General features: G+C 52.0%; 1 protein-coding gene across 7 annotated transcripts; it reads right to left on the bottom strand.

Annotated features, from left to right (window-relative positions):
* Window positions 1-2,149: 2,149 nt before the first annotated feature.
* LOC102943266 (apoptosis-inducing factor 3) lies at window positions 2,150-17,151 on the bottom strand. Of its 7 annotated transcripts, XM_043531266.1 has the most exons (20): window positions 16,994-17,138; window positions 16,654-16,793; window positions 13,602-13,695; window positions 12,903-13,012; window positions 10,281-10,390; window positions 9,371-9,415; window positions 9,192-9,273; window positions 8,897-9,009; window positions 7,835-7,921; window positions 7,295-7,386; window positions 6,962-7,092; window positions 6,196-6,311; window positions 5,565-5,636; window positions 5,171-5,234; window positions 4,496-4,572; window positions 4,290-4,407; window positions 3,771-3,869; window positions 3,216-3,291; window positions 2,416-2,520; window positions 2,150-2,283 (listed from the first exon to the last, which is right to left on the bottom strand). In XM_043531266.1, exons 3-20 carry the CDS (start codon window positions 13,661-13,663, stop codon window positions 2,250-2,252), a joined length of 1,593 nt encoding a protein of 530 aa, XP_043387201.1. In that variant the 5' UTR covers window positions 13,664-13,695; window positions 16,654-16,793; window positions 16,994-17,138; the 3' UTR covers window positions 2,150-2,249. The 7 variants fall into 7 exon arrangements, with proteins under 7 accessions (XP_043387201.1, XP_027675961.2, XP_043387200.1 ...); XM_027820160.2 differs by lacking the exon at window positions 16,654-16,793 and having other exon boundaries at window positions 16,994-17,151; XM_043531265.1 differs by lacking the exons at window positions 16,654-16,793; window positions 16,994-17,138 and adding an exon at window positions 14,470-14,727.
* Between the last annotated feature and the right edge of the window lie 1,116 nt (window positions 17,152-18,267).

Raw genomic sequence — 18,267 nt, 5'->3', positions numbered from 1 at the left:
TGTGGGTGGGGAGGAGAAACTGGCCCCTGAATTAGGAACCACCTGCTCCCTGGCTGGATTTATGTTCACCCAAGCTGTACTTTGGAAGACCCATGGGTTACGAAGCATGTTCACCAAGGGATGCTGCTACATGGCTAACGGTCACATGGTTGAAAGAAGCTTCAGTGGCACAATAAGCTCTTGAGGGAGCCAGACTTGAGCATCCAGGTAGGCCCTCTGAAGGCTGAGCCAGGTGGGACTCTCGCTGCTAGGAGGCTGAGCTGTTGTAAAGTGGTCTGCCAGGCCAGGGTCCATGGCAATGGGGTGGTTCCGGCAATGGGTCTTTGGCAGGAATATCATGGGATGCCATGGGCTGCCTTCCACGGGCTTGGGCTACTCGTTTCGGTCTGGGACCAGCACGGGCAGTAGTAGGTGCTTCTGTTCCAGGCGTTTCAATATCAACTTACATGTAAACAGAGCTTCCTGGCTGCTGGAGTTTGTCCATGGATGGTCTTCAGGCTAAGCTCCGCCTAGTCCCTAACTCAGCTGGTTTTGGTTGGAGCTTGTCAGGCCAGAGCTGAATTTATTTGATCTTCAATCATTGTTAGTTGACCATGTGGGTGGCAGGGGGGAACGACACCCTCTGTGCCCTTGATCCATAGTCAGTCCCTTCTATTGCAGCTGGCTGGGTTTTCTGTCTTGTAAGGTCAGACGTGGCATCTGGCTTCTGCTCAGTGTTGAGCATGTGGTGAAGTGTTTAGGGGGGCAAAAAGCTGTTTTGAATGAGGTAGAAGCAGTTGCTTTATATGGGGCTATCTGAGCAGCTTTCTCCCTTTGGGCCACCCTTCTGCTCTGCTTCCACTTCCTCCATCTCAGCTGTTGCTACCTTGGAAGGGGCCTCCTCAGACATCTCTTGAAATACAAGGTGCTGCGAATCATGTAGCACTAGAGAATGGGACAGCTCTTCCCGCTTCCCCTTGCCCCTGCTGTCGTCCCGACACTGTTTAGCACAGTTCAATCTTAACCATTTTTAGTGCCCCTCTCATCATGCAGGAGTCCACTGTGCTCTGCAAACCACACAACTACTTTTGCCACTGCTAAAATGCAGCTGTAACGGGGGAGGAACACAACAGCTACTGCCACACTGAGGCAGCTTAGGCCAGAAAGTGATTGAATGCTCTATCCAGTTGAAGCCAGCGTGATTTTAGGCTAGCAGAATGCAGTTGCCCAAAGTTGAGCATGACAAGCTCACACAGCTTGACCCTACTCTGCAACCTGCCCTGTGACCACCAAAGAGCCAGTGCATTAAATTGCCTGTGGAAAGCAGCACCTACCAGCCAGTCTGGGCATGGGAGATTCTGTAACGCTTCCCTCAGGCGCAGAGCACTTCCTGCACCATCTGGCTCTTCCTGTAACGTCTCCTCTCCAAGCAGAGATGTAGCCCAAGATCTGATAACATTCCATGCTGCGGGGGGGAAGTGGCACATAACCGAGGCTGGGGGTTGGGATTCCTAGGGCTGGGAGGGGCTGACATGAATCACTAGAGGTAGGAAACACTGAGGAAACTAATGCAATATTTAAAGTTCCCAAGCGATATTATTGTAGCAGGCAGGCCTCAGCCTAGGAAACATTTAATGTCCTCTAACTTGCTCTGGCACCGTGTGCCCCTGCTCACGAGAGGAGGTGCCGTATTAGTGAAACTGCATTACGCTTTAGCTCTTGGACAGAGAGCGTGGGGCTGGATTCTCGCTGCGTGAAAGACTTATCTAGGCTGCAGCGCCCCTTGCTGGAGAAAAGGTGCCTCTCTGCTTTGCTGTTAGACGTGCTACTACTCTCCATGAAATCTCTTCTGTCTTACTGCCCGCTATTCAGGGGCATTTTTTAAAATAGAGCCGTCAGACTGACGGCAGGGTGGGGATATGAGCTTCCCCTGTTTGCTTAGGCCCTGGCCGCCATTCAGCTGAGTTCCAGGAGAACGTGGCAGCTTGCTGTTCTTCAGCCCAACGGCTTTCCCTCTACAGAAGAGAAGACAAGTTATGTTTGGTTGATCCGGCACTTCTCTTCTCTCCCCTGCCCCGCCCCCAATAATACACTTTCCTGGTTGCTGCCCCCAAGTAAAGAGAAGGGATGCTGTGGCTGTGATTGCAGACAAGAAAAGCAGGGCTCCTGCTCTATTTCATGCTGGTTTTTATTTCTCCTAAGTGGGAGGACGGGGTATGGGAAATGATTATGCCTGCGGGGGTCTTACTGAGCCCCTAGACAGTCTCAGGTTAGGCTTGCTTCATCCAGGTTATATCCGAGGACCTGCAACAGAAGACAGGACGCTGAGGAAAAGGCTGCCTGTGACCGAGTGCTCTGGGCCAGGCAGGGCTGATGCTAACAAGGCAGCAGTAACCTCATGGGGCATGAACTTAGGGGGTCAGCTGAGTTACTCACTGGGCCTCTGCTTTTGAGATCTGTCTGCCAGAGTACATGACCTCGGCTACCAGGGAGACCATGGGGTCAAAGTTCAGGCTGGCTACTGCAATCACATAATCATCCCTGAAAGAGAAAAGCCTCAGCAAATGAGAGATACTCCCCTCCACACCCCTGAGTGACGGAGCACTGCAGCCTCCTAGAGCTTGAGGGACTGCTGGTCCAGGGCCAGCTTTATTTTGATAGGTTCTGAGCTGGGCAGGTGCTGGCATCCCCCATGTGCAGTGACAGTGGAGGCTGGTCCATGGCGAAGTGCGGGTCTGTTAACGTGCACAGTGCCCATGGGGATCAAGCACTGAATATGTTAAGAATCAGAGCGAACAGATGCTGTCCCGCTTCCTACTTCTCCCTTCCTCTCTCCAGGGCTGATATGCCTCAGTCTCTGAATCCTGGGACCCTACAGTTTTAATATTGAACCTCAAAAGGAAGCTTTTCTATAAATCAGGGAGGCTGTTGAAAGATCTGCCAATCTTCTTCTTTGGGGGCCTGTTCCTCCCTCCTGTGCATGCCCCTGCCACAGTGCAGAAGCTGGATGGACAGCAACCCTGTTGCGCACGCCCTTGGAAGGATGGTGTGGAGCGTGCCCCTGCAGTACTGCCAAGGACCATCCCCAGGAGGTGCATACAGGCTGTTCCCCAGAGCACCACGGACATCTGTGCTGCATTCTGCACAGGAAGAGTAAGTTCTTGGCAGATATGCTGGTCGGGTCTGGCTCTGACTTGCCAAGAGTTCTAAGCTAATTGGGTTACAGATTCACTCACTTGATGTAAAAGACCAAGAACTTCAGCTGCTCCAGATTTCCCTTCACAACAGTATCTGTGTATCCTTTCCCATAGCCTGCAAACACAGAAGATGCAGTGGGGCCTAGGTCTGGGCGGATGCCATCATGCCCCTTAAGCTTAATGACCAAATAACTTTGGGGGTGGGGGGAGGAGACCGCTCAGTAGACCAGTGGAAAGACCCTGAGGCGGGAGCTGGGCTGCATGCTCTATGCAGTGAGGGCTCTGGCCGTGGCCAAGGGGAGAGAGGGTGACCCTTGTCCCCAGTGCCCTGGGGCCATGACCTCTGACTCGTGTCCTGGGCTATGACTTGACACTGGGTTTTCTACTTTCAGCTATAGCTTCCCCAAATTAAAAAAGGGGCTTGGGGGTGGGGGACTTCTCACCCTCACTCTCTCTGATTGACTTGGAGAATGGTTCAAACATCTCCCTGGGTGCTTATTAGGTCCCCATCCCTGCAGTATCTGAGCACCTAGCTCTGCAGAGGTATGGGGTGGGGGAATAGCGGTTGTCCCAGCTTTTCTGCTCCCCTCCCACCTGCATAGCGGATGCTTTTTCCAAGCAGCGAGGTCCAAAAGAAGGGAACTGTGTGCAATGCCTTCTGCTTCTTCAGCATGTTTAAAGCAGCAATGTGACCTGAAACGACCCAGAAAACCCCAGGAGGGGAAAATGTATTTTTCCAGAAGATACTTTCAGGGGAGACTTTTAAAACTTCAGGTTCATCAGCTTATGAAGCCTGTCTCCTGTCCTGGCTCAAGATGGGAAGCAGGATATTGCTTCCAACGACTGACTCGTGCTGGCAGCTGGGTTGGCTGGAGCAGCTACCCATCTCTACGTGCATGACCCCTTCCCTCCCTCTGCCATTTGGTCAGAGCTGGCCCCATTGCATGGCATGTGAGCTGGTCAGTGGAGCTGGGGCTGGTTTGATGCATAGGTAGTGGCTCTGCATGTCCTACAGCCCTCGCAGCCTTGAGTGACCACTTCTCAAGCCTGTTTTCCCAGCTGTGTTGGGACGGGAGGCAGACACATAGTGCTGTTGCTCCTGCAGTCCCTCACCATGAGCCTGTGCCATCTGCCAGTGACGGATGGTGGCGGTCGTCCCACCGAACAGCGTGACTGGAAATGAAGTCACATCCCCAGCAGCAAAGACTCTTGGGACGTTGGTTTGCATGAACTAAAAGGGGAGAAAGGGGGTGATTAGTGAACTAACATGCGCGGCACCTTAAAAGTGATGTGTGCATGCCTCACAGGAACTTACGCACCAAATCCACCAGGATGGCGCCTCTGCGGTCCAGAGCAATTGAAGTGTCCTTCAGGAACCCTGAGTTGGAGGTGACACCTTTGGGGAAAGATGAGGGAACTTGTGAGTTGGGCTCCAAGCAAGGGGTGTGGCAGGAGGGACATAGGCCAGTGCAGGAGGGAGCACAGCTGCTCAAGTATCATTCAATCCAGCATGGGCTGGAGTCGGGCAAAGTGCAGTAAGAACAAACAGCAGCATATGGAGGTGAGGGTGACAGTGAGTTGCATGAGGGGTACAGGCCAGGGGCTGGTTGAGCTTGAAGAGGGGTAGCCAAACCCCAGCTCTAAGCAGGACAAGGTATTCTGGTAACAGGCGCAATAGGTGTAAGAATGGATCCCTGGAGGGGGACTGCTGGAGCAGTAAAACAGGAAGGGAGCGTGTAAGGCAATCACGCCACAAGCGTGTCATGCTCAGGGTATCTCGGGGGGCTGGAGTTGGTTGGGGCTAGGGTAGAGGGAGTAATTATTCTCTTGGGAGTTAGTCTTGGAATGTGAGCCAGCCAGGCTCTGTTTTATGGTGGGCAGCAGTGCTTTGGGTTTTAGCTAGTGTTGGATACGCAGAGGTCCTGGAAGGTGAGGGGCAGCATCGATACGGACGGTGTCTATACGAAGCAAAGGTGTACTGTTTAGTCTCTTACCTATTCCCACCACCACCACATCTGCAGGTAGCGTCTCTCCACTGGCCAAAACAGCCTCTGTGACCTAGGAAACAGGCAACACCATTCACTGAGATGGTGCCTCAGAACCTCCTCCGCCCAGAGACACCCCCAGCCTGCCCTCGCTATGGTGCTTTGCTTCCCTGGACCACCCAATCCATGTTTCTGGGCCCAGGAGACTCTGATCCTAGGGGCAGTGGAGAGCAAGCTAGTGCCTTTGTAGGTGATACAAATGTAGAGTTTAGTGGCCTGGGAGCCTGGAGTTTACACGGGCTGTGGAAGGAAAAGGGGATGGGAGTGGAATGGTATAGGCCCAGCTTGGAAGCAGATTTTGGTAGCAGTCCAGGTGTGGAGCTGGTGTTAAAGACTTGCTAACCTTTCTGTTCTCTCCTCGCAGCTCAGAGATTTCAGCCTTCATGTAGAATTTCACTCTTTTATTCTGCAGCATCTGAAACAAGGAAGAGGAATTACCCTGGCCCAAAATGGCTCTTCTCATCAATGTTCTATCCCTGGTTAATTCAACAATTACACATTCCTCCCCTTCCATAAACCCAGGCAGATAGCTGGGCCACTGGCCAGCTCTGCCCACTAGGGTTCTCCAAGTACCCCCCAAGTTGGTCCTGTGGATGAGAGAGCTGGCATCTCCTACAGCTGATGAAGGAACAGCCATGCCCCCTTCTGGACCCCCAGCCTGTGCTCGAACAGGGGAGCCCTAGCACATAAGGTGGGACTGTTAGCTTGGGGGAGATGTGAGGATGAGGCCAGAATCAAGAGGGGATGAGAGGAGACCAGTGTGGCTAGGGAGGGGTGGCTGGGAATAGCCCCTGTGTGTGTGCGCACGTGAGGCAGAGCTGTCCAAGCTGGTGAGCTGTGTGCAAGGTGGGTAGGGAGGGGTAAGTGTTGTGTCTCAGGCACAGAGTGGGCAGGAGGTTTGCGCTCATGAGGTCAGCGTAGGGCTTCCCCACCACTTGGATTTGTGTGCATTCTCTGTCCGCTATTAATTATACCTTCATGGCAACGCCTCCGACCTGAGGCCCCAGCACTGCCTGGAAGGGGAACTCTCCTCTTCCCACCACGCAGATGGTGCTGGCCTTGTCTGAAAGGAAGGCAGCTACCTCCATCCCTGCACACAATGGACACACCTGCAGTGAAATTGGCACAAGCACACCCTCCCTCCCCCCAGCACCAACCTTCTCCCTAGAAATAGGGATGAAGCTGGAAACCTTTTACGCAGGGGGGGGTGGGAAGGGCCTCAGAGATGCTGCCCCTGCTGCCTGCTTTTATACAGCCATAGGGCTCCTCAAGTATCAGTCTCTAGTATCCTGAATCTTTCTGGGATTCACCAGGGATCCAACTACCAGGAAGGGCAAAGACTTCTCCATCCCCCAATGCACCCCACTAGCTGCACGTCTGGCCTGTTTCCCTCCCCAGGGCACAACAAACCTTCCCCACTCTCCCAGGTGGTGCTGAACAAGGCAGCCTGCACTCCTGAAGGATGAAGGGACACCTCCATAAAATAAATCCCCTTCCTCCAGGTCTAAGTGCTGTTTGCAGTTCTTAGCACTCCCAGAGGAACGGCTTGGCGGGCACTCCCCATGGAGTAATGCACAGCCCAGAACAGCAGGGAGCGGCTACCCATTGGCAAATGGCCGTTGGTTAATCAGCACACATGGTGAAAATAGATTTCAAGGCTCTGCTTATAATTAGTGATCTGACCCCACCCCATTCTGACTTGTTATGTGCAGTCAGGCAGCCGCTATGCCAGTCTCCTACCAATGAATGACGCGCCTAGAATCACCACCCTCTTGCCAGTTGCTAGGTGGAGAATCCTCTTAGCATCCTCTGGGGTTTGCAGGGAACACACATTCTCCAGGTCTGAGCCAGGGCACTGGAGCTGCCTGGGGCTGCAGGAGAGGAGACTTCAGTTACAGTTGCCATGCCTCTTAAAAGACAGCTGTGTCTGCCCCATCCCCTGCGTGCACAGAGATGCACCCACCCCACCCAGAGGCTCAGGGAGCTGACCTCCCTGAAGAGGTCAAAGGCCTGCTGCACTCGTCCCATCTCAGGCCCCTGTGCCAGGCACACATGGCTGCCTCGCTTTCTCACCTGCTGCCTGTCGCAATGAGGAGCTGGTCGTACCTCTGGAAGGCCCCATCCTGGAAGTGGGCTTTCTGCCCCTGTGTGTCCACGGACACCACCTGCAGCAAGGAAAGGCACTGGGCAGCGTACTGCTCACTCCTCCGTGCCACAGCCTGCCTAAGTGCATGTAGTGCATAGCCACGCAGGCACCTGTGTGCCCCCAGCCCCGTCTGCTCTTTGCACCCAAGTAAAAGGCGGGAGAGTGCTACATTTCCCAGTTTGGAACCCAGAGCTCCAGTGTGCCATATGCCCCCTTCTAAAGTCACCTCCCTCCCGTGGGACTGCTGCCTGGCTGCCACTAGTTTACCCACATGTACCAATGCTCAGCAGGTAACCCTGACGTTGGCGTGCTCCCAACATGCACTGTGTGCGCCCACACAGAGTGACTAATCGACCCACCATTCCAGAGAACTACAGTATTCTGCAGCAATGGTCCCCTGCTCCCAGGCCAGTGTTCGGGACAGGGACTGATCTTTTGATAAAGGTGAGCTGCTGCCGCTCCTTCACCTCTTTTTCGGTCCAAACTTCTACGCCATGAGCCTCAAAGAAGTCCTGCTGCCGCAGGTAAATGCTCTCTAGTGTCTTATCCATCGCCTGGAAGTGAAGCAAAGCACCCGGAATGAGGAGCAGCTCCACAAAGCCAGTCGCATTGTGCAGGAGGTTAACAGCACATGGGCTGCAACCTGGATCTGGGTTCCTGGAGTTTCCTCATGGGAAATGTTCACAATGGGCAATAAGAAAAGGAGTACTTGTGGCACATTAGAGACTAACACAAGTCCTCCTTTTTGCAGATACAGACTAACACGGCTGCTACTCTGAAACAATGGGCAATGTGTTTTCTTATTAGTAAACCGAACTGCCCTCCCCCAAGCCAACCATGTCTATAGCAGGAGAGGCTGCAGGGAATGGGGTAAGATCACTGGCTCAGAATTGCTTCTGGCCAAGCCTGTCCCATGAGGAGGCACTGTAGGGAGTGGGTAGGGACAGTTGGGTGGGAGGGATAGCTCAGTGGTTTGAGCTTTGGCCTGCTAAACCCAGGGTTGTGAGTTCAATCCTTAAGGGGGCCCATTTAGGAATCTGGGGCAAAAATTGGGGATTGGTCCTGCTTTGAGCAGGGGGTGGGACTAGATGACCTCCTGAGGGCCCTTCCAACCCTGATATTCTATGATTTGCTGGACAATGAGAAAAGGAGTACTTGTGGCTCCTTAGAGACTAACAAATTTATTTGAGCATAAGCTTTCGTGAGCTAGAGCTCACGTGATCGGACGCTGTAGCTCATGAAAGCTTATACTCAAATAAATTTGTTAGTCTCTAAGGTGCCACAAGTACTCCTTTTCTTTTTGCAGATACAGCTAACATGGCTGCTACTCTGGAACTTGCTGAACAATGTAACCTCCCTATAGCCAGGCTCTGCTCACAGCCCTGGGTAACTGGGCGCTGCTGAAGCAGCTGGAGCTCTGACTGTGGTTCACTGACTGAAGCTTTTACTAATTCCTGTCCTTCCCCCCGCCCTCCCCAGTCCATCCCTTCAATCACAGTTCTTAAGAGAAGCTCTGGCCACGCACAAACCTTGCTTAGTTGGGTCCTGTCATATGGGACATGCTTTTCTTTGGTTACCATGATGATCCTGCCTGTAAAGCCTTCCTGACGAAGTGTTTCTGCACAGACCAGTGCAGCTGTACCTGTGAGAGAAACACGAGTCTCATCCATTCTGGCACGACTTACTAGCCACGCAGGAGGAACGCTCCTGGCACCCCTGGAGAAGAGCCCAGCAGACCCAGCATGTGCCCGAAGGGCTGACATACAAGCTACATGACCAAAGCACAGGTGCTCGTGTTCAGACTTTGTCTTCTGATTCACTGACCTCCACCCAGGAGCAGCATTGTGTTCTCGTTGCTCCTGCATCGCTCACTCATGGCCTTCAGCCTTCGGTCACTTTCAAGGTCCTGGTAGAAAGAAAAGAAGAAATTATTCAAACAATGGCAACTGGTCCCTGGACCACCTTTGCTGTGGTTACTCAGTGAGAGCAGGTGAGGTCAGTACCTTTTTTTTTGCAGTAATAAATACCTTCCCGTCTTCCACTCGCACCTGCAAAGACCGAAGAAGAGTGGGACTTCAGTGCACAGCTGAGGCTGCTGGGAATTTACTGAGGATCCTTTGCTTTGGAGTGTGTGTGTGTCCTGCAAGAGAAGGCGGCTACCAAAGCCTGTGTTACTCTGGGGCCAAGCGGCACTGAGGAGGAGGAGGGTGGGCACTGGAGGTGGGATGGTCTTCAGTGAAGGCACAATGAGCATGTGGAACTAATAAGGCAACCTGATGCCAAAGAAGAAACCCAGGGCCTTCAGCCTAAGGAGTCTCTCAAAGGCAAAAAGCTAGAGCAGCCCTAAGGGGAAAAGAAAGCGAGCTGGACGGTCTCGTGTTTCACTCTTCTAAAGAGTGAGGAGCACTAGTGCCCCTCTGCTGAAGGTGGGTTTGGGCAGGTCACATTTGGATGCTTCTGTCCAGCTGATCACCCAAGCCCACAGAATACCACGCTCCATCTGACAAGTTCAGAGTGACTTTTAGGCACCTTTCAATGCCAAAGCAGCTCAAACAGACCCTGCTAGCACTTACAGAAGTATTACATGATTTGTTTTCAGAGAGTTGTGAAAATCCTTCTTCCTTTCAAAAGCTCTACTCATCAATGTGGGGCAAGGGGCGTAACAAGGCTTCTGAAAAGGCATTTAGGTGCTAGAGCCATATGGTCCCGAAAACCAGTACTTCAGTAACCACTGTGGAGAGTGGTGGCCAGGGAAGAGAATTCGAACACTTCCACAGAATTGCTGGTGAGGCCAGGGCCCAGGCTGGATGTAAAGTGGCAGGTACTGGAATGGATGAGGCAAAAAGGGGAGCAAATACAGAGTAGACAGAACAAGCTGAGATGTAGAATGGAAAGTAACAAGGATAATGTCACCTTAAAGCAGGGAAGACAGTCCAGAGTTGGGTACTCCTCAATGTCTCCAGTTCTGATATTGAAGCAGGCACCATGCCAGGGACAGCGCAGTCTGTTACCCGCCAAGACTCCTGCAAGTCACACACCAAGGAAAATGTTGTCTAGTGAGTAGAACAGAACTTGTTGTCAGGACTCCTGGAGTCTATTCCCAGCTTGGACTGTAATGTGATGCACCATGGGTAAGTTGTTCACTTCTGCAAACTGGGTTCAGGATTCTTGCCCACCTCATTAGGTGTTGTGAAGCAGCAGTGTGTACCTCTTCACTATCCTTGAGAAGTACTGTATGGGGTGAGATCATTTGGGGAATCCTGTGTACGACTTATGAATTCTGGTTGATATTATGGACTCTACATGTATCTAGACTAAACTGCAAACTCCATTTGGAGTGCAAGGCTGATCTGGTTCCTCTGCTGTCTTTTTACTTCCATCTTGGGCTGAAATTTCCAGAGGTGATGACCCAGGACTAACAATGGTGGGTTGTTAAACCGTTAGGCCTTCTATTCAAGCGAAGGCCCCCTAGGTCAGTGAGCTGACTACTGCCCAGAAGAACCAGTTTGCCTGGTGGGCTGGTAACAAGGCAACTGATCACCTGGTAGAGCAGAATTCAAGCTGATTGGAGGTCAGCTGACAAAGGGGAAAGTTATAAAAAGAAGGGCCTCTCACATTTCAGGGTGTTGAAAGCCACTGCTTGTGGGGTAGAGAGAGGGAGGGAGGGAGACTATGTTCTGGAGGAGAAGCCATGTGCAGGAGGGAATGGAGAGAGGAGAGACCCTGGACTCCTTAGGAGACTACCCACTTCCCAAAGAATGCTTGAGAGTGGTGAGGAAACTGAGGCAGGATATGGCATGCTGGTGTTACTGTTTAGCTTAGTAAAGAGTGATTGTTTTCAAAAATCCCTGTGCACAAGGTATCTGTTTGAGTCCATTGGCACATGTCTCTAAAAGGGTAAGCTGTGAAACCAAGTGCCCACAAGGTGGGAGCTCTTGAAAAAAGGGGGTCCTGGGAGGCTAGGGTAGCCAGGCATGAGGTCCCACATCCATGAAGGGGTAATCACAGTCTGTGCCCAGGAAGCAACCCCAAGAGGCCAAACAGAGCCAGTGCTGCAGCCTACTCAGAAGAAGGGAGGCTTTAAAGCTGCGTTTCTCAAATGTGGCCACCAGGGGCTCTTTGTGCAGCCATGGCCTCCTGCATGGTGATGAGGGGGGCAAAGCAGTGGCCCCTCCCCCAGGGCTGCAAGCAGGGGTTGGGCCCTGTACCCCTCTGGAGCCACAAATGCTGGAGGAGCAGGCAGGCAATGGGGCTTGGGCTTCAGATCTGAGGTGGTGGGCAACAGGCTTCAGCTATGTGGTGGCAGGCTCCATCCCCTGGCCACGGGCTTTGAGCCCTGACCCTGGCTCTAGACTCACCTCCCCCAACCTGCTGCCTCGTCTGGCCCCGGGCTGTGGCCGTGCGGCAGTGGGCTCTGACCCCCAGCTGCAGGGTTTCAGACTTCAGCCGTGGGGACACGCGATCCAGCCCCCAGCCATGCGGCAGTGACTGCCAGCCCCAAGCTCACCTCCCCCCCCCCCCCCCAACAGACCTCTGGCCCCCACTGCATCCCCCAGCCCTAGTCCCTGGCTGCGGAGCTGAAGGGCTCTGGTCCCCAGTCTCACCCCCGACCCCCAGCTGCCTCCCTACCCACCTTCCCATCCAGGGCTTAATTTGTCCCCCAGCTTGCCAGGGCTGAGTAAGTGTGTTGTGAAAAGTGATATTTGTATGTTCTTAATAACACTTTTCACTGCCTCCCTGCTAGCTAGCAAGTCTCTTTCTGTGAAAAGTTATATTAGTATTTTGTTAATACCACTTTTCACAGAAACAGACATACTACCTAGCAAGTCTTAAAAAAATAAGCAACCACAACAAGCAAAAGAAACAACAACAGAAAGGGACAAGAACATGCAAAACACATTATTTGTTTCTGTTCTGTTTAAAGAAAATGGTACATTATTTTTATTATCAAGTCTGCAAAAAACCCTACATAAATAAATTACATTGATTTGGACATATTTATTTGTTTTTCCTAAAGTTAATTGAGTATTTTAGGAAAAATTGTCAGAGCGGCCACCAGCAATAGTCGGTGGCCGCACTCTGAGGCCACCAAAAAATTTCTTGTGCGAACCCCTGCTGTAAAGTACCCTGGTATCTGTGGGGAGGGAGCCAAACACAACAGTCTGGTGAGCGTCCAGCAGGGGGCGCTTGGCCAGAGCAGTGACTTGAGAGGAGGCCAGTGCCACCATGCTGAGGCAGCCCCCTGAAAAGCCGGTGAATCCTGGTTCATTTCCCACTGTGGGGCTGGGCTGTCCCTGACTTGGGGGTGACAGCATGGGCTTCCCTTGCCCTTTCGCGCAGAGAGGAGAAAGCAGGTGCAGTGAGAAAGGGAATGAGAAGCTAGGCTGCTAGGCGGAAGCATTAGAAAAGCAGCAGCTCCTGGAGGGATGCTGCCCGTCCTCTGCACAGTGTCTCCTTTGACACCTTCGCCTCTACCTTGCGTTTGCCCATGGCCTGAGCTTTGCCTGGCAGCTGGGGATACCCGCCGGGTCTTACCTTTGCTGAGAGAGGCTGCTGCATGTGTGCACTTGCTCCCCACAGCACTGAACTCCATCTTACTCCTCACCAGCAACACCTTGTGGCCTGCAACCTCCACTTCCCGCAGCCTGCAGGAGACAAGCACAAGCCGACATGGCGAGCCTGGACCCCTGGACGGTGGAGGCAATGCCTTGACGGTGGGGCCACCACAGGGAGCAGTGGGATCAGAATCAGGCCTCCCGGGGGCAGCTGGAGGAGAAGGCTGCCATACCTGACTCCTCGCTTGTTCCACAAGAGCCTCCAGTAACCACGGCAATGGGGCCGGTGTTTCTTTGGCTCCAGGCCCCCTACAGCCTCTCTCAGTGGGCTTTTGCGGAGCTGGCTTCTTCCTCACCGGCCTCCTCCTCCTTGGTTCACAGGAGTCCCAGCCAAGCCACCTCTTAAATGAAGCCCTGTTGCTGAGGCGCAGAACAGGAACAGAAGCCCCCAGCACACCCACCTCTTTGGCCCGCTTTGCTGAGGCAGGACCCGCTCTCCCCATGTGCTAATGCAGGGTGCCAGCAGGGGATGTGGGTGGGGCTGGGGGGTTTACTGGGTGTCACACAGAGGTTGGGCTGAGTTCAGCTGGAGAGGGCCTGGGTCAGGTCTGTCAGCAAGCGTAGGTGATGGGAACTGGCCTTTCACGTTACCCCCAACCTGCCATGATCTGACACTCACTCGCCATCCTGGACCTCTGACTCCTGGCAGACCTGCTCCGTGATGCTGTCTTCAGTGTCCATGCTTGTGGGTGCCCGTCTCAGCGGCTGGCTGGCTGAAGACAGAGCATAGAGGAGTTACGGATGGGGAATGGGCTGCTGCAGCAGAGCATTCTGGGAAGGCTGCTGCTGGGTTGTTTTGCTCTCAGAGTTGCTGACGGGACATCTGTGTAATGATCTCATCACGATGTGACAATGCACCTCAGCATGAGGACACAGGCCCCAGAGTGACCTAGGCTGCCGGGCAGATTGCAGACCTGTCTCAGCCTGATGGTGCACCGTGGGAGTGTGACACCACAACTGCGGCCCCAGGCCCTTTGGGCTGGCAGCCAGGCCCTGTTCCCCTTCACCCCTGTTAGACCTTCCCCCACCAAAATGCACCAGAACCCCACAGAAGGGCTCCTAAAGCCAGTGCTCAGCAAATCACCCTGCTCCCTGGCCCTGCCCCGAGGCATGGCCTCCTCTGGAAACAGAGGGGCCAGAACTGCAGGCACAGCCATTCTGTGCAGGAGTGACTTGGCTCGACAGCCTGGAGCAGGCAGGCCCCCCAACTCTGGGCCCAGAGCAGGCAGGCCCTCAAGTCTGGGGCCTAGAAAGCTTCATGGCAGAGGCAGTTGGGATGAGAGCGTGGGTGAGAAAGGCCAGTGCCTCAGCCCTGGTGGGCGGGGCAGGGCTGGGGCCTTGCTCACAGCCTGAGGTAACAGTACAGATAGAGGGGTGGGTAGCTGGGAACTGGGAGAAAGCCAGGCCTCTGTGGGCAGGGCAGGGTGGGGCCCTGCTGCTGGGTGATGGGAATGAGGGCCTAGGAGCAACAGGGCAGGGGGACTCACCCCCTCCCCTAGCCCACCAGACACAGCGTCATTCGTTCAGCCAGCAGGAAGTATCTGATGCTGCCCTTTGCTGCAAACAAGCTCTCCAGGTAAGAAACTCTCTGCAGCAGCGGCTGCTCTGTCTGTGCCTTGCTTCCGGGACACTCAGCCGACTTGCTCAGTTTTGGTCACTCACACTTGCAAAGCCTAGGACCCTCAGAAATGCTTCTCTAGCTGGGGCCCAGATACACCCTTCTTAAGCCTAGCAGCCCCCAGCATGCCTTGTGTCCATGATAGCCCTTTCACCTGTCCATTCCCTTGGGTAATTTCCTACAATTTGCACCAGCCGCAGGGAGAACACATAGCAAACCAAGCTACTGCAGCTTGTCTGGGCTTCGCTGATTCACTGAATGGGGTAGGGCAGCTAATCACATTTGCAGCCAGGATGTAGCTGGCTCTGCAAGCCACTGCAGTGGGAATGCTCCCTGTGTTACCCCAGCAGGCTGAAAGCCCTCATGTTAGCTGCTGGATGGCAGTGGGCCAGCAAATCCAGAATTAGCTAGTCTGCTCCTGCACATCCTTCTGTCTTAATCATGTGGTACAGACTGATGCTGGAATTTCTCTATTTACTCAGTTGTTTGCAGGGGGTATGATGAGGGCTCCATGTAGTTTGTGTCACAGCCCACTGAATTCTGTGGCAAATGGAAACTAAAATTTGTCACAAGGCCCCCCTCAGGCCTTTAGCAAACTGGAAACTCTGTGGTGGTTGGAGGTTCATAGAAAAATATCCAGAAAATTAATTTTCATTGCATGATCTACTGTATAACAGCAATCGTTGTCTTATTAAATGCTTCTTTGTGGAAGTTTTCCCACATATTTTAGACTGAACGTAGGGTGGTATGCCATCTTCTGGCTGCTGGAAGGAGGAAAGGGGGCAACCAGATCTGGAGTGCATGGATGGTAGAGAGCCGGTGGACTATAGAACATTCAAGGAAGATTCCAAAAGTCTGGGAGAAGCAGGGGAATATGGACTTATAAAATTTAGCTTCCAGGTTGTCCAGAGTGATCAAACAAGGAGGTAGTGGTGGCTGCTTGAAAAGCTCAGGTGGGGGAAAGATTAGGAACTCTGGTTTAGCCAAGTTGAGTTTGAGATGATGGCCAGACATCTGCAAGGAGCTGTCAGTGAGACAGATGGAGATTTTAGTTTGAACAGAAGGAGACAGCTTGGGAGTAGAGAGTTAGCTGTGAGTTGTCAGCATAGACATAGGTAGTTGAATTTATGTTTGCAGATGGGCTTAAGGTGTAGAGGGAAATAAGGTAGAGAAGGGGTCCAAGGATGCAGCCTTGTGGAGGTCCCACAGCAAGTCGGCAGGTAGATGAGGAGGATCCTCTGAAGGACACACTGAAAGAGTGACCAAGAGAGGGCAGAGTCAGGGAAGCCAGAGGAGGACACGGTTTCAAGAAGAGCAGACTGTGGCAAAGGTAGCTGGTAGGTGAAGGACGATGAGGATGAAGATGAAGTACTGGTTCTGAGTTTTGGCTTGGAAGAGGACATTAGATGTGCCCACCTCCTCCATAAACGAGACACAATTCTATCTGCGACTGTGGAGGAGAGGAAGCAGGGAGCACAAAAGGGCAGGTGATTACAGCACAATCACCACGAAACCAAGATTTCTGCAGTAGTTGGTCTAAATGGAAGTGTTGCACCTGTGACACGTATTAGTTGTTTAGTGCTAACCGTGACCTTGCCTGCGAACAATATAACCAAACAGGGCTTATAGCCTGAAAGGAACCTAGGAGTGGCGTTGGGAGAATAACTGATTTTTCAGTTGTAGCTGACCTGAAACATTGATATGAAATGTCATTTGGGTTGGTCCAAAACAAGCATTTTTCATTGAAACAAAAAAAGTTGAACATTTAATTCTGGTTCAATGACTCATTTTGTTTAGTTTCATGTTTTGTTTTTTTTACTTTTTAGAATACAATTGAAGCAAAATTCAAAACAAAAAGTCATTTTGAATAGGGAAAAGAAAAGTTTCATTTTGAAAATGTAGAATCGAGATGTTTGGACTTTTGGGGGGCCAAAACAATTTGGCACAACTTGCAGAAGTTTGTAAAATGTTTCAGTCAACCCAAATATGCATTTTTCAGTTAAAAAAAAGTTTTGGTCAAAATTTTTTGCCCAGCAGTACTTAGGAGCCTTGCCTGTTTAGTTCTGATGCTGTCTTGGTAATCCGTAAACTAGAGACAGAGAGCAGATAGCAGAGACCTGTGGAATTAAATCAATTTTTTTCCTCCGGTGAGTAGTCCCTGGAGTAGGCAGTGAAGCTGCTTCAAAGTGAGGTCTGTGGTTGGTGCATCAAGGGAGATGAAACATAAACAGAAGCAGATTGATTCACCACAAAAAGGTGCAACTAGCTCTTACAGAAATAACAATTTAACTCCTGAGACTTCTACCTCAAAAGCCTGGCCATGGAGCACCCACCCCACACGGATGTCATTATCGTTTCCATTTACCCTGCAGAAAGGCATCATAAATACTCACATGAGCTCCGAAGTGTTTTTCCTCACCAGAATTAGGAAATTGAAACCTCCTGTATTGCACCTGGTGTGTGTCAAGAGAGACAAGTCTGTCCCTGTCTCCTGCAGCGAATGCACATCTGGATTGCTGCCCTCAACAAGTTACACAATATCCCTGTCAGTCACAAGACCTCTGTATCCTGGCAACGAGGAGTTATGCTCCTCCCCTTTTGGGAAGGGGAGTGTATCATTGCTTTAATAGATAATGAGGGGGAATGACTGAGCAAGAGTTCAAGTGCAATTTCTATAATTATTCTGCTTCTGTTGCTAATTAAATTCATTTACTTGAAGATGAAAAGTGCTGACTGAAGTACGAAGGCTTATCGGCTAGCTGTGCCGGGGGTGTGGTATAAAATCTTGATATTTCATCATCTGCAAAATAGTTCAGAAAACAAGACTGTGCAAATGCAATTTCTCTCCATCTCTTGGGGTCACGTTAGCCTCTTTCTGAGCCTTTGCAAAGACCCAGCACGGTATACTGTATTACCCAGGACTTTGCTTGACAAGCTGTTGGTATCTGAGGTATTTGTATGGCACCTATAACCATGCAGTCCGATTTTCCAGAAGTGCTGAGCCTCTGCGAGCTCCCCTTGAATGCAGTGAGAGTCTCAGGTGTTCAGCACCTCTGACCAGCAAGCACTAGGTACCAAATGCTGCCTCTGACTGGATGAGACCCCTGGCTCCAGGTAACTGGTGTTCAATGAAGAGCTGAGGGAGAGTTTGGGCACCAACATAACACATACCCCACCATGCCAGCTGCAGGCCAGGCTGCGTTCTCCTTTGACATTGGTGTAGCAGTTAGCCTCTGTGGAGGGGGAGTAGAAAACTATTTGGCTCAGAAAGAGAGGCAATGTGTCCCCAAGCCTTTAACTTTCAAAACCCAAAGTTTCCAGCGGAATGTTTCTGATAACCACTACCCAGATACTAGGCCCTACAGGGCCCACTTTCCACCTACACCCAATCACATCCCTCGCCCACCAGTGTAGGGGCATTAGCAGGAAAAAGGGAAGGATGTCTGCTACACTGTGGCCTCCATCTGATCCTCTGCTGGCATCTGGAGGCTCTGGGCAGCTGAGCATAGAATCGCAGGACTGGAAAGGACCTTAAGAGGTTGTCTAGTGTAGTCCCCTGCACTCTTGGCAGGACTAAGTATTATTTAGACCATCCCTGACAGGTGTTTGTCCAGCCTGCTCTTAAAAATTCCCAATGATGGAGATTCCACAACCTCCCTAGGCAATT

The sequence above is a fragment of the Chelonia mydas genome, chromosome 17 (genome assembly GCF_015237465.2).
Source record: "Chelonia mydas isolate rCheMyd1 chromosome 17, rCheMyd1.pri.v2, whole genome shotgun sequence".
Classification (NCBI taxonomy): Eukaryota; Metazoa; Chordata; order Testudines; family Cheloniidae; genus Chelonia; species Chelonia mydas.
This window is presented reverse-complemented; position numbering and strand designations above follow the sequence as displayed.

Bases quoted from the DNA above. Each gene is read 5' to 3' on its own strand.
- LOC102943266 (XM_043531267.1), bottom strand. From the start codon at position 13,425: ATGGGGAGAGCGGGTCCTGCCTCAGCAAAGCGGGCCAAAGAGGTGGGT. The intron at 4,408-4,495 runs GTGCGTAAGTTC...CTCCCCTTTTAG, and splicing joins GCGCCATCCTGGTGGATTTG to TTCATGCAAACCAACGTCCC. The intron at 2,521-3,215 runs GTGAGTGAATCT...TTTCTCTTTCAG, and splicing joins TTCTTGGTCTTTTACATCAA to GGATGATTATGTGATTGCAG.